Raw genomic sequence first — 14,625 nt, 5'->3', positions numbered from 1 at the left:
CACTGTATGCTCAACGAAACTTTGGTCGGGGGACAATTAAAGTTTGGGGAGAAAAAAAAAACATAAGAGCGACTGGAATTGCCAAACAATTTTTGGACAATATTTAAAACTTGGTGTTGTGGGGGTGTTGCTACTGGAAAAACGGGAGGCTGATGATGGGGTCGGGAATGAATGTTTGACTTCAATGGGCGAACAGAGCGACACGGGCTTCCGCTGGCAGGAAATTGAATTGCACGAACACGCGAAATTACATCATTTTGGAACCACGGTAAACAATTTCCCGTTTGCACCTAACCGTTTTTATTTTATTTCAACCATTTCATTTGTGCTGCATATTTTCAACCAATTTTTGACAGGCAAATTTTTTACGTTGCCTAGGTTTCTACCAACCACCCACCCACATATTCACCAATCCTTGTTAACGGCAATTTGTGCGAAAATATCAATTTCACTTTTTGCTCCGTCCGTTCTTTATGACCATTTTGTGTGGGATTTGGGTAAAAAGGAGCAAAAACCCATGTGTTGTGCACAAATAACATTATGATAACAACAAAGGCAGCCAAAATGTCTGCATAGAGCCAAAAAGACTGACAGCCAGCATATAGAGTTCCGGTTACATAGATACATCGATACACATGATATTGTAAAAAAAAAAGAAAAAACAAAAAATAAAAAAAAGAAAAGCGAGAATCCATGCCACTCCCACTGGGGCAGGCCCTTCGCGTTTTCAAACATGGCAGCACTGTCAAGTTTGAAAGGATTATTGCCACTTGCCGCTTGCGGCGAACGTTCTTAAAATGTAACACGTTTGAAACAAGTTTAGATACGTGTGTTTTGTCTGTTAGTTAAGTCTGGCTGGCTGACTGGCTCTCGTATCTCAGTCGGTATCTCTTCGGGCCAACGTCTATGTAAAAAGTCATCAACGGGGGCCAGTTTGCTGCCCAGGCCTAGGAAACACAGCCAACTAAAGCAAAAACAAAACATACCAACGGCGACTGGTTTGACGAGCTTTTTTCAATGGGCTCGCGACCAAAACCAAACCAAAAAAGCAAAAAAATATATAAAATAATAAAAAAAAAAGACAGAGCCCTCTACTCGGTTTGAACTCTCCTCTGGCCAGAGATCCCAGCTTCGTCCCCGGGTTCAAATACGATTCCAATTCGGACTCAACTCCAAGCGGTAATAAAAGTTCGCGCTTGGGGTTTTTTTTCTTTTTTTTTTTCTTTATTTGCTAACCAAAACCGAATGAGAAATGTTAGACTTTGAGATGCTCTAAGCACGCAAGCTCAAAAAATCAACTCACGAAAGACAACGGATAGTCGCCAAATATCAAAGAAATCCAAGCAAAAATTCGCTGGCAGACGAGGGGGGACAATTGTGTAAGATTGATGGGAATGCTGAGGTCATTCATCATGCGATTCTCGTCTTGATTGGACATTTCACAAGGCCTGATAGACGAAGGTTTCAAAATACATCTGCCCGCACATATATTTATTGAAGATTATCTTAAAAGGGAGCAGAAAGGGCAAAGAAATGGCTCATAATCGGATTGATGGCACCCAAATAACACATTATCATGGGAGCTTTTTTTTGTGCAAAAACTCCTTGAAAGATAAAAACTTAACGATTCCATTAAAATACATTTTTCGCTTCAAATCCTTAAATCACCTTACTTAAAATATAAAGTATTTGGTATATAAATATCTAGGTAAAACATGTTAAAAATCCATAAATGTGATATGCAATCTTATCTCGCCATTTTATTAATGTCCACTACTGTTTAATAAAAAAGAAATTCAAATAATTTCCCTTGACAATGCCGGTGTGATGTGTTAACGTTTTATGACCTTGCAAAAGTGTTTTTTACGAGAGATAAGCAGAATACCATTATTGTCGATGACGTACGGCTTCCATTTTGGTTACCTTTTAATAAAAATAATTACATTGTCACCATTTTTTCTGTGTATTCAGGCATAGCTTATAGAAATCCTTAAATAAATAATTTCCTTCGTTATTTCTGATATGTCATAAGAATTCTGAAATTTAAAATGCATTGTTTAAGCAACCACAGTATAAACTTGAGTTGATTGCTTTATAGCGTCTCATTTTTTTTTTTAGAAAATAAAAGATAATTATAGTGCACACCATTTTCAATTACTAGGATTATGCACAAGGGTTTTCAGGGACTAAAGTCCAATCTCTACAGGTGAAATTTACAGCATAAATCAAAGTTGAGCACTGATATGGGAATATATTTAATTGCACTGCGATTTCAACTCAGTATTTGCATTAAATAAAACCCAGTGAGGTCAAAGTTTTAACAATCTGCTCCTGAAATTCGAGGGACTTTCGGTTCACCCAATTTTACGACTGCAGAGTATTTAAAATGTAAAACTTTAAGTGCGACTCACCTTTAAGAGGGACTGGCATTGGTGTGCGAGTGTCTGGCTGCCAGCGGCATTGGTGTGCGTGTGTATCTGTGTCTGTCGCTGTAGCTGTAGCTGTAGCTGTATCTGTATCTGTATTTGTGGGTATCTGTGAGTGCTGCTGCAACTAGATGATGATGACGCTGGAAACGACGCTGCACATCCTGGCGGCCATCTTTTCGAGTGGCAGAGCTAACTTTTAAAGTCGCCTCACATGTTGTTTTTTTTGGCTTTGTTGTAGTTTCTCGATTAACATTAACACTTCGGCTGCATGGTTTTTGTATATATATATATATGGATAAATTCGTTTAGACGTGCTTTTTTCAAACGGTTTTACGACCGAATTGATATTGTTAAATTGATTTACGGCTGGCCGTGCGCACAAATCAAGTTTTTTGGCTTTATGATACGACGAAAACGAAATAAATAAATAAATAAAGCCACAAAAATAGGAAGAAAAAAATAACGCCAAAATTAATCGACGGAAGCCCCACAAAAGCTTTTGAAAGTGGCCCACGCAGGCGGCAAATAGCAATAGTTGAGAAATGAGATAAATAATGGCAAAATATCGAAATTAAAGTGTAATAAAAAAGAGGTTTAACCACTTTTTTTTTTTGGTGTCCAACAAGCCGAACAGCTGAAAAAAACACCAACTGTCGACAAACCTTTTGGCCATCCAGCCGGTTTGCAGGCAGAACCAATTTAAAAAAACTTAAGCAAAAAAAAATTAAAAACTTTAAAAATCAGGATAGGAAAAAAAAAGGAAAATCCGAACCAGTTGCAAAAGCGCCAGCAGCTGATATCCGGAAAAACTGAAAGCGCGTCCACACAACCTGAGCAAAGGACCTGCAGCCGGGCACTGAATTATTCCAGGAGCAGGCCGTCTGCCACGGACGTCAACTTATGTAAAGCCGACTGCCGACTGCTGACTGCCGACTTGCAAACTGCGAAAAGCGAACCTCGAGCGGCGCACGAGGCCCACACATCGCTTTTCCCATTTTCCCCCATTTTCCGGCATTACTGCCGAAGTAAGTGCGTGCGAGCGAGACGCCAGCAATGCAATTTCGCTGGCCAAAGTCAGGCAGTTAACTTGGCAGGCTGGTCTTCATCCTGCTGCTGCCTGTGGCTGCTGATACTGCTGTTGTGTGCTATGCGTGTGTGGCGCCTGCGCACTGACCGCACAGCTGACGGCAGTAAAAGAAAAGGGACGGAATCACTAAGACATCGGGGGGAAGGATCCAAAAAATCAGATACCACGGGATTCTTTGTGATGGTACTGTTCATATATGTATGATTGTTATTCAAACCCATACGTTTTCCTGTCTAAAAAGGACAAAATTGTTCGTCAGAACCAACCGAATCCTACCTTTTCAATGAAATATGCCTTAATTTCTTCTAGAGGTTACATAAGATAAACATTTCTAGCTTAAATCCGAAAATTTGGTAAAATATTGAAAAATGTTTAAGCCGTTTCATAGATATTTTAGATTCTTAATCACTATCAAATAAGCGAGTTAATATAGGAAATTTTACTTGATGATGCTTTGCCAAATTAGAATTTTTACAAAAAGCTAAGATGTAACAAGCGTTGAAATCTATTTCATTAAGTTTTATTCAAATAGAAAGCTTCTGTCCAAGTCATAACGTTAACAAGCTATTTGTTGCAAGTACAAGTTGGTAACAAAACTTTGGCGCGTCAAAATGCTGTTTTCTTATATAACAAGTTGTTGTGCAAGATTTTGGGCGCCCAACCGTGAACCGTCCCTGATTAACCGCTGTTGCTAGGCGCCCTCTGCTGCCCCTCCTATGCCGACGGCGGCCGAGCTGCGTTGACTGCAGAGCCAGCTGATTGCTGGCAGGGAATGGAAATGGAGCGGGGATTTTCCCAAAAAGCAACGGCACTTTCGGGGAGAACAGTTTTTCCTATTGATTTCGGGGCGCTGCATGTGAGATGCCCATAAACAATATACGTATGCATTCTAAAACAGCCAATGAAAGGGGTAAAAAGAGGAGGGGGGAAGGGGAGGGAAAGGGGGAGCAGTAAGAGGAAAACAAGTTCTGGGCGCACAGTGGGGCAAGTTCAAAAGTGACCACTGTGCAGCAGCAAATGAGATTCTAAGTTCGCACTTGCAGTAAATCCTCTCCCCCCTCCACACCACTCTATTGCTCGCTCAGTAAACCTGTTTTTTTGTATTGAGAAGTGCTTTTTTTTATCGCTTGTGCCACTTGCCACCAGACCAGGCCAAAAAAAAATAAAACCAAAATATTTCCCAACTTTTGTTTGCTCGCGTTTTTCTGTTGTTGGCGTTTCGCGTCTGTTTATCATTCACTGTTGTTGCCACCGTTTTTGGCGTTGTTTTCGTTTTACCTTTTGCACATTCTAATTTTTACATGAAAGCGGCGACGACACGCGACCAAAGCCACACACACATTCTTGCACTCGCACCTACACCCACACACGCACACGGACGGGGAACTCGGACAGACACACGGATACGCGGAGTAACGGTAACGGAAAAAATGCACGTCCACCCGCAACAACTAGAGGTGGGGAGACATCGATGCCAGCTTCGATATCTCCAGTATCGATACCGTATCGTAAAATCGACTGGTGTAGAACTTGAATGAGTACACAGCTGAATATTTTAAAAATGTTACAATGGTCACACTAAAACATGTTCTTTCGCACTGTTAACTGTTCCCGTGTAGTTTATAAAGCTTGGTTTGAGTGCATCTAGATTTATGGAGGTAAGTGATTCATTGGCTAACAAAATCATAAAATAAATCATTTTAGTTTTATCAAAACGAGTTTAAACTTCTATTACGCGCTCAAAAAGTTGCAGGCCTGGCAACGCTGTTTGAATGGGCAAACCTTATTATCGACCAGGGATGCTGCATAATTTTAATTTTAGCGGTCTTTTTGAAATTACTGTTCCAATTGATTTTAACAAACTGTGGCATACAGTTAAGGGGTATTATGTCAGAATTACGGTTTTTCTTTTACGATCAATTAATTAGTTGGAAAATCATCATAGCCTGGCTGTTGTTTAACATCGGCAACAAATTTATGAAAATAGTGGTTATAAACAATTTAAAATGTTATAATAATTATTGGACTCGCTGCAAAGGTATATAAACTTATTTATGTGTTTGGCCTATATGGACTTCATAATATGCTAGGTTTAGGATTGTTGCTTGTTTAAAATCTTTTCCAATTTCATAAATGCTAGATCTAGCCTGAAATAAGCTTAACTGGCAACACTGTGAATACTCTTTCTTCCGTTAGTAAGGACACCTACCGCAACTAGTGAAGACATACACCACGGTTGACTAAAAATTTGAGACCCCGCAAACATACTACTACCAATAACATCGAGCTTGAGTCTAGCGAAAACACTTACATACTGTTAAGAAAACAATTTATGTTATGTTCAGACAAAGTTATATTTTAACATTGCGGTTGGGAAATCGATCACTTGATAATGTCGATATGTCTTCTGTTAGGCAGTCCAAGTTCTCTACCATCGAAGTTCTTAACCATTCGAGCAATGGATGTTGGCTTCGGCGTTTCGCCATAGAGTAAATACTAAATACTATATTTCCGAATCTATGCTCTGGCCACTCTGGCCATTCACAGTCGAAAAAAAAACCATCGAACGACTTGGACGTGCATCTTTGAAACGGATCTCGGAACGCCGTGGGAGTCGGAAAGTCGGAAAATCGCTGGACGCGTGTTCGCTGCGCTTGTGTGCGTGCGTGTGTGTGGGTGTGCAGCGGTGAGCAAGCATAAATAAATAAATCGCCAAGCCAGGCTTATGAAATGTGCGCTAATCTAATAAATTGCCCCCGATTTTGGCCAATTGAGAGTTGCGGCTAAACAGAAAAATCGACGGAAATTCAAGTGAGTGCCAATTGCGGAGACAAAATGGCTGCATTTCAACGCATTTAATTTACGGGCAACACAAAGCGGAAGAGCGAGAGAGCGGGAGAGGCAATCAGAGAACATAACACAGAAAGAAGTTGGAGAGAGCGTAAGGGAAAGGAACATTAAAAAAGTAAACATGGAAAAACATTGTTAAATTAGCCCAACAAAACAATGCAAAGTACAAAATTGTGTATTAAATACATCAAAACGGCGTTTAGTTTGTGTGTTTAAAAAATATTTCGTGTTTTAAGTCGACATCATGTTTCAGTTGTGGCAACAACAATTTCAAAAGCAACAATAATTAATTTAATGCATTTCGTTGCGTTTGCGCCGCAGCTGTCCCTCTCTCTTTCTCGCTCTCTGTTGTCGCCTTTGCATTAGCTCTTTCACTCTCCTCTCTGCGCTTGCTCATTGAATTTGCAGAAGAGTGAGGGAGAGGTCAATACCTGTTCTTGGCTTTGCTGTGTTGTGATTTTCAGTTTGTTTGTATTTTGTGTGTCTTTTGCTTTCATTTTTTTGTTTTGATTTTCAACACAACTAATTTTAATAAAATAAAAAAAAAAGACAGTGATGTCTAAGAGAAAACAACGGTAAGAATATAAAACAATAACAAATTTTACTTACAAAATACTGTACCTGGAACAAACACAAAAAAAAAATTAAAGTTTTTATTTCCGTTATTTAATAAAAATCGAATGCAAAATAGTGTTAAGGAAAAAAAAAGAAGAAAAGTTTACCTTCCTTCTGTTATTTAATATTATTTTTTTCCTTAATCTCCAGAAATATACAATCCAGTGAATAAACAAAGAAAATCATAAAAAAGTTCGTTTTTTAATTTAAATTTTAATTTTTTTAACGACAAAATATTGGAAACAAAATAAAAATACAAGAAAAAGTGTACGTGACAAGAGCTCGATAAAAGTGCACAAAAAATAGCGAAAATAATTCGTGCGTGCGAAAAAGTGCTGCGAAGTTTTATGGCCCATGCCAAAAGTGCTAAATTTGTAAATGGCATGGAAAGTGCAAAGCTCTGATTAAAAAGCCGCGAAGAGTGAAGCGCGACTTAGGTGCCCGAAACGCAACAAACTACTGCCAAAAGGAAATTATTTAAAGAATACAACGACCTCCGAACAAACTAATCAAACAGAAATTTGTGCTAATTCTGTTTAATCGACACCATCCACGTTGGATCCCCATCGCATATAATGTCATCAAAATGTGCTTTCAAGATTGCATTCGTATCGATCATTTTCATCATCATCGTAAATGGTGAGTATCCAGACAATTTGTAGAAATCTTCCAATTAACAAACGAATTATTCCTTTACGACTACTAATTTAGCTATTAAAAAACTAATTAAAACCTTAAGTGCATACTGATTGTTAATCAGAAAGAGTGAATCATCACGAACTTAAAGATACTAAAAATATTACTGTGTGTCTATTATTGTTATTTATACGCAATATTAAAATGGTGAATGTAGCATTTAATTCACTACTGCTAGATTAAAATCCCTACAGTCTCTGAACGTAATTTTTCTTGTTGAACAAAATATTTTATCTAGTTGAGTAACCTTGTGCTTTAACTTGAAAAGCCAAAGCCATTCATGTAAGCTTAAATAAATTCAGTTTCTTTTTTATTCTTACAGCAAAAAAAGTATTACAATATTTTATTGTGCACTTGACTCACAAGAAACAAAAGAAACCACAACAATCAGAGCTTAAAATGAAATACAACCCAGGGTGGTGCAAATGACCCATAGACAATAGCATTGAAATAAATGCTCAATCAGGCGGAAACAAAGTTAACATTTTCACCCAGAACCCTTCGAGCAACAAAAATTATTACGTACTTTGCCAGGATAATTGACGAGAGAAGGATTTCTGGGAGGGTATTATTTTAAGGGTGGCGCTTCTCTTATAATTTTAGTAGACAATTTTGTTAATTGTGTCTGTGCTATTCCACCCCAGTATTTTCCTTTGGGTGTATTTTGTTATTAAACAAATGGGTTTGCTCATGATAATTAATTTAACTTCGCTTTTGTCACTTCAATTAAATCGACAGAATATTTTGTTTAATAATTCAGAGTGTTTGTTTTCGTTTCTCAAGTCATTGTGGTTGCCTTTTACTTTTATTCTCACTTTCAGGTTCCAAGGTTTTAGCCCGACTCTAATAACATTGTATTTGAGTTATCTACCTGTGAATTCAATTTTCACATAAGTTAGCTACTCATTTACATGTATGTATCTGATTCAAATTCTACTTATTTCTTTTAACAAAGCAAATCCATTGTTGAGCTGAGAAGCAGAAAGAGCGAAAAAGGTAGAAAGCATAAGTTGAGTCATGAAAACCTGAGTAGACCTCTGGGGACTCATACTCATCCATTTTTATTGTGAAATAGTCAGCTAAGGTTGAACAAAGAGGGCTACAAAAATTGTAGAAAATTATAATTTGACCTAAAAATATAAAAAAGCCGTGGGTGTTTCTAAGTTACAATATATATTTAATATTTCTACAAATCATAAAAACTTTAAAGCATTCTTAATGTTTAAAATTCAAATTAAAAAAATTGTGATTAAATTAAATATTTAAATGCCTCATCACGCCTTGGGACTTTTTTCGCCACTTCAACTAATTTGTTTGCTTGGCTAGATTTTCCAAAGTTCAACATTACGAAATTCGAGGCGGGGCAGGGCTCACAGCCACAGCCAAAACAACAACATCCACTCTTGGCTAATTAGCCAAAGTCAAGCAACATGAGCATGGGCCAACACTGAGAGGGCCAAGAAACGGACGGAAGAGATGGCAGAGTGGCAGAAACGAAAACTGGTTTATCCACTTGGCCGGCTAATCTGACAACAAAGAAGGAGAGCAGACTCAAGAACCCCGAGAATCGAGCTGAATAGAGAAGGCAAAAAACGAAAAATTGTTCTTAGTCTCAGCGAAAAAAGGTCAATGTCTCGGCATTATCAGTCTGGGCAGTGGCCACCCAACACATATAGTTGCAAAGCACAAAATTATAAAAATAAATATGCAACAGCTATCAGAAAAAAAAAGTTTTTCTCCCACAAACAAGCACCGGAAGCGAAAGAAATAAAAATACATACACATATATGAAAAAGTTGTTGCAGAGCTGTTGCTCTTAGCTCTGCGGTACAGAAACAAGATACAGCTGGGAATTAAGATAAAGATACTTAAACATCAAACACCCGTATTTATATCTCAGTTTCAGCTCAAAATTATGGCTACTGTTTTACGTAACCTTATCTGCATCTTTTTGGTTTCGTTTTTATCTCGTTTATTGTTGAGGCTTAGCAAAAAATAACAATGTAAGAATTCAATATTCTACTCACAAGTGAAATGAATTTCAAGAGTCACATCTGGCTTTTTCTGGTTTTTATTATTATTGATAAGCTGTTGACTAAAAGTTCGTTCAAATATAATTTCAGCCAAGCAAAGAGCGGTCATAAATCACATATGAGATGTGGTCAGGGGTAAATTGGATGATAGGGCCCAGAACAATGGACACTTTGCTTGGGCATTTATGCAATTTTCCTTTGCTTTATTTCCCGTACGTGCCAAGTGCAACATAGTAAACAAACAAATAATGAAGCCACCATCCGAACTAGAGATGACAACGTGACCGCTGACGAAAAGATTCGTGCTCTTTCATAATATGCCGAAAAAATGACCTAAAAACTGTGAACAGAGATATCTCTTGTGCATGGTTTATTTGGAAAATCGCACACAGATGATAGACGGGCTTGTCCTGTATTTGGTGTCGTATCTGCCAGATACAAATGTATCTCTCATTGCAAAATGTGTTACTATCACCAGTCGCCAGGCATGCGGATGACATTTATTGTTTGCCGAGTGGCAACCGAATAAATATAATAAAAATATACGTTCATGTATTTTTATACGAACGTACATGTGGCGAATAAATCCCTTAAGCTTGTTGAATAAGTGAAGCCGCTGGCACTTCAAATTGATGAGTAGCTTTAATGAAAGGGCGTGACTTGATGTAAATTGCCTTCTATGGTGCTGCACATGCAGAGAAATGTAAATGGATTTGCCGAGGGTGAAACCAAGGTGGAATCGGGTAAACGTCGTTATCCTAGCAGGTGGAACTCGCGACTGTAATGTCCTATTCGCCCATTTTCGTAACCGACTTAAAGGTTATTGCGTGTGTGTTTGCATACTGTATTCATTATCATTATCCTCTAAATGGTTTTCATATATTTTCTTCAATTCTTTTAATGTTATTATAATTATTTTATACCTTTACTTTTGTATTTCTAATCGCATTAATATTACGTATTGTATATATCTATTTATGTTGTGTTTCAAGTTCTTTGTGCAATTTTTGTAATATTTAAGTTCACAATTCCTAAGGGAAGCGTTTATATTAAATTTATAAAAATATAAACATTAAATATCAACATTAATTTCAGATATTTTTACATTGTTCAAGACTGGTTTGGTTTTGATTCTTGGTAAAATTAAAAAGAATAAAAGGCAAAGTTTTAAAGAAATTTATACAAAGATAAAAATGCTGTTTATTTTTGGTGAAGAATGACTTGTTATTTATCTGAGTCATCCACAATGACTAAAATGGCGAAACGGGATTTTGTTATTTGATAAACAAAATATTTGACTTTGCTATTTGAAACATGTTCCGGAAGGCCTTCTACTTTCCTTTGACACTCTGATTAATGTGTGTTTGGTTAGCCTTTAATTCAATCAGCAAGCCCAAAGTTGGCCACTAAAAATGCGCTTAAATTGGATTTTATGTGAGAATTATGCTGCCTCATTATGCCAAATGGCCTAAATAACAATCAAAGCGGGACTTCTCGCATGACACCAGCGGCACGGGTGTAGGTTGGTAAAATTTAATTAAATTATTAAAGTTACGCGGTAAGCCACAGAAATACGAGGGGATGCATAAACAAACAGACGAGCATCAGACAAAGGCATAAAAACTTTTCTTTTCTTTTCATTCCTCATTCCTCTTTCCCATTTCCCATTTTTTCCCCAAGTCAAGTTGCGAGGCATAAACAAACTGAGGCAAACGATTCGCCAAGACGGAGATACATTATGCACAGACGCAGCTACAGATACAAGATACAAGATACAGCAACAAAACGAATGGAAAAACAAACAAAAATGAAAACGGGGAAGCGCAGATAAAGGAGAAAACTAAGAGAACAAGACCAAGTCAAAGCACATTTTCGTGTTGGCATTCGCTTTTCGCATTCGCATTCAAGTGCAGATTCACATTCATTTGACTCGGGCGCAAAATTATTTGCATATATACGTGAGCACAAGCGTAAATACATATATATAGTTTCGTCCTTTTAACAGCAGATACGTTTTTCCAGTGAATGAAAAGGAGCCCACATTTTAATAAATTAAATATGAAGACCTGGAGACAACTGCTCAGGTGCTTGGCAAAAGTTTCTCAACATAAAGAATTTACATCATTTTTAAAATGTGTTCTAGTAAATTAACTCTATTGCAATACATTTTTCAAGGCCTTTTATTAATCTGCTAACAAGTAACTATATTACAATATAAAATATATTTAATACTGAATTTTTAAGACGAATTCTGTCTGATTTGAATTTTTTTTCTAATTTGTAGTAAGTTCTTTTCGTATTTCTTACCTTTGAGGAAATGAAATTTGGCATTCAAGAGATTTATACTATTCCATTTACCTCATTTGCTGCGAATTCATCTTTATGCGTTTTTCCACTTTGTCTGTCTCGTAATTTTCTTATTGTTGCTCGGGGTTACGACGTCTTAAGTTTGCTGGCAACGGGTTGTGGGGAGGTCGGTGATGATGGGGCGGCGTTTGCTTTTATTTTTATTGTGCCTCCACTCTGCCACAGAAGTCGACATTTTTATGCTGCGCGCTTCTGTGGGGGTATTATCATCCCCTTCGGATGCGCCCTTTTAGTCGGCATCCCCGGCGTTATTCGTCGGTGTGCCAAAGTTGATTTTCATTAGTTTTAATGCCGCTCATTATGTTCGGTCTGTCTGTGTCTGGAATCTCTGTCTATCTGTTTTTCCCCGCCTGTGGGGCTCATACATACACATCCCAGACTTACCGCGCACGCAGATTGCTGCCAATAAAGGCAAACTTTCGGGCAAAGAGTTGGCTGCCCTGTGTGCGGTTAAATATTTCATTTGGGACCCAGATATGCAGGGGAATGTATGTGGATATGGAAAGTTTTCCCATATATGATAGAACGAAGTCGGAATATCAAAAAATTCAGCAGCTAATTGAACCGTATGTATATAATACTTTACTATTATTGGCTTGCAACTATAACAACAAATGTATATGTCTTCTGTATTGGCAAAATTATCAAAATGAATGTGTCAGTTTCGTACATTTCAAGAATTGTATATTTAAATCAAGATTTTTTTCATTCACTTAATGGTCTTATTATTTGTTTTACAGCCACAATGTATTGTTCATGAATGTATATGTACGTATTTGTTCTTACGTACGTACATTTATATTGCAAAATGCAAAAGCAAATGGTTGCATCAGTTTTTCGACATTTCTATATCATATGTCATTTTTTCCTTTTTTTTTTGCCATTTCTTTTGCCAATATACTGGATTGAATATGCAGCAAACAAATATCAAACATTTAGCAAAACGTAGTCGGAAAAGCATTTTATTTTGTTGAAAAATAGGACTGTCCAGGCCACTCTTTTTCCTCAATCAAAAATAACATTAAAATGTAAATAAATTGCTAGGCTCAAACCCACTTAAAGAATTTTGTAACATAGTTTTCGTTAAAATTTTGAAATTAACTGCATTTTTATATGGTTTTGGAGAACTATCAAAAAAATAGTAGTAGTAGAAAACATTAAGCTCGACATCGTCATCGTTCCAATTTTTTAAGGCCTCAACACATGAATGTCTGAGGAACATTTCGATTACTAGAGTATACAAACAATGAGGGAACAAAAACCAAGCTGGCATTAATATTTTCAATTTGATATGCTGGCATAGTATAATTAAAATGTGATTGAAAAATCGGTTATTTACTAAGAAATTAAATATTTTAATTGATACAGACAGATTGTGAGACTCTGTTAAAATCACCAATCTACGAGGCATTAAATCTTCTAAATTGATAGTTTAATCTGTTCTACATCTACATGTGTATATACCATGGCATTGATTTTGTCAAACAGCCAGATTAATAGCTATATAAAACTAAATTATTCTCAACCGTTGGGTCGTTTATCTGCGTATCGATTAGCATTTGTTCATCGATATAAAATGGATGAAATCAAATTAAAGAGACATTGCAAATTTTCAAAATAAAATATTCGTCTGCACAAACCCTTTTACATACAAATATATTTTTACTAAAATCGGACCAAATGCCATTAAGTCAGTGAATGGGCAATGTTAGAGGTAGGTGTTCTAGCTATGCTTCAGTTCATTTAAATGTGATTTATGCACCATAAATAAGGCTGTCACGGGTGATGGGGGGCACGTTGAAACCGAAATTAAAAGAAACGAAAGTGTAGCAATCTGAGTGGCGTTTCCTGCAACAAGGCGTAGAGTTTCATAATCACTTTTAGCATTGTTATGATAGTTAAGAGACCGTTACACATGCAAATTGTCCTTTGACGGTTCAGGCAAATTTAAAATAGATAAACAATTACCCATTACAGCATTATCTTCCTGAAATAACCATAAACCATTTTTTAATTTTAAAATATGTAAACATATAAAAATATAATTTAAATGTAATAAATTGTACTTCCTTAATTGAAAAAAGCTTTGCAAGTATACAAACCGAATTTGATTTATTTGATAAATGCAACCCTTTATAAACGCTTCGTTAGTCTGCGGCTCACCACCAGGAAAACCACCCCAAAAGTTAACCCCAAAATCGACAGTACATAAAATTTAGATAGTGACATTTTTGTGTCAATTAAATTATGCCCAAAGAAAGAACTCAAAAATTGAGCAAGTATTGTAAACTTACCTTAATTAAAACAATTAATAAAACTGGTGATTTTAAAGCTTTGCAAGATAAGCAACTCACATTTTTTCCGCGTTTGTCGACAGGTTGTTGTGGCTGGGTTAATGCCCCTTGAGCTAAAAAAATGTCCTGAGAAGGAACAATGAAAAGTCGCCTTTGTCTAACTTCTCAAAGCTGACGGTATAAAAATCTAATGAATTAAAATATAAAATGCCTTTTTTTTTGGTCCATTATTTAGCTTACAATTTTTTAGCCCC

At 36.8% G+C, this 14,625-nt stretch overlaps 2 protein-coding genes across 14 annotated transcripts in view; one reads left to right on the top strand and one right to left on the bottom strand.

Moving 5' to 3' along the window:
• Positions 1 to 4,974, bottom strand: part of LOC128263268 (uncharacterized) — a 45,278-nt gene extending 40,304 nt beyond the window's left edge. Inside the window, exons 1-2 of one of the 8 annotated variants that reach the window (XM_052998203.1) lie at positions 4,795 to 4,974; positions 2,412 to 2,825 (exon numbers count right to left, since the gene is read on the bottom strand). In XM_052998203.1, the coding sequence (XP_052854163.1) occupies positions 2,412 to 2,430 (19 nt within the window). In that variant the 5' untranslated portion in view covers positions 2,431 to 2,825; positions 4,795 to 4,974. Of the gene's footprint in view, positions 1 to 2,411; positions 2,826 to 3,201; positions 3,221 to 3,259; positions 3,709 to 4,701; positions 4,721 to 4,794 lie in introns of those variants that run through there. The other 7 variants (XM_052998208.1, XM_052998204.1, XM_052998209.1 and 4 more) reach the window with 7 other exon arrangements.
• A 1,071-nt stretch (positions 4,975 to 6,045) lies between these two features.
• Positions 6,046 to 14,625, top strand: part of LOC128262126 (disintegrin and metalloproteinase domain-containing protein 10) — an 87,101-nt gene continuing 78,521 nt past the window's right edge. For 3 of the 6 annotated variants that reach the window (XR_008268315.1, XM_052996206.1, XM_052996207.1), the window contains exons 1-2: positions 6,046 to 6,327; positions 7,132 to 7,620. Coding sequence is in view for 2 of the 6 variants with exons in the window: in XM_052996206.1 (XP_052852166.1) it covers positions 7,557 to 7,620 (64 nt within the window). In the remaining 4 variants the exon portion in view is untranslated. The remainder of the gene's footprint in view (positions 6,328 to 7,131; positions 7,621 to 14,625) is intronic. The other 3 variants (XR_008268318.1, XR_008268316.1, XR_008268317.1) reach the window with 3 other exon arrangements.

The sequence above is a fragment of the Drosophila gunungcola genome, unplaced genomic scaffold, assembly GCF_025200985.1.
Source record: "Drosophila gunungcola strain Sukarami unplaced genomic scaffold, Dgunungcola_SK_2 000001F, whole genome shotgun sequence".
Taxonomy (NCBI): domain Eukaryota; kingdom Metazoa; phylum Arthropoda; class Insecta; order Diptera; family Drosophilidae; genus Drosophila; species Drosophila gunungcola.
This window is presented reverse-complemented; position numbering and strand designations above follow the sequence as displayed.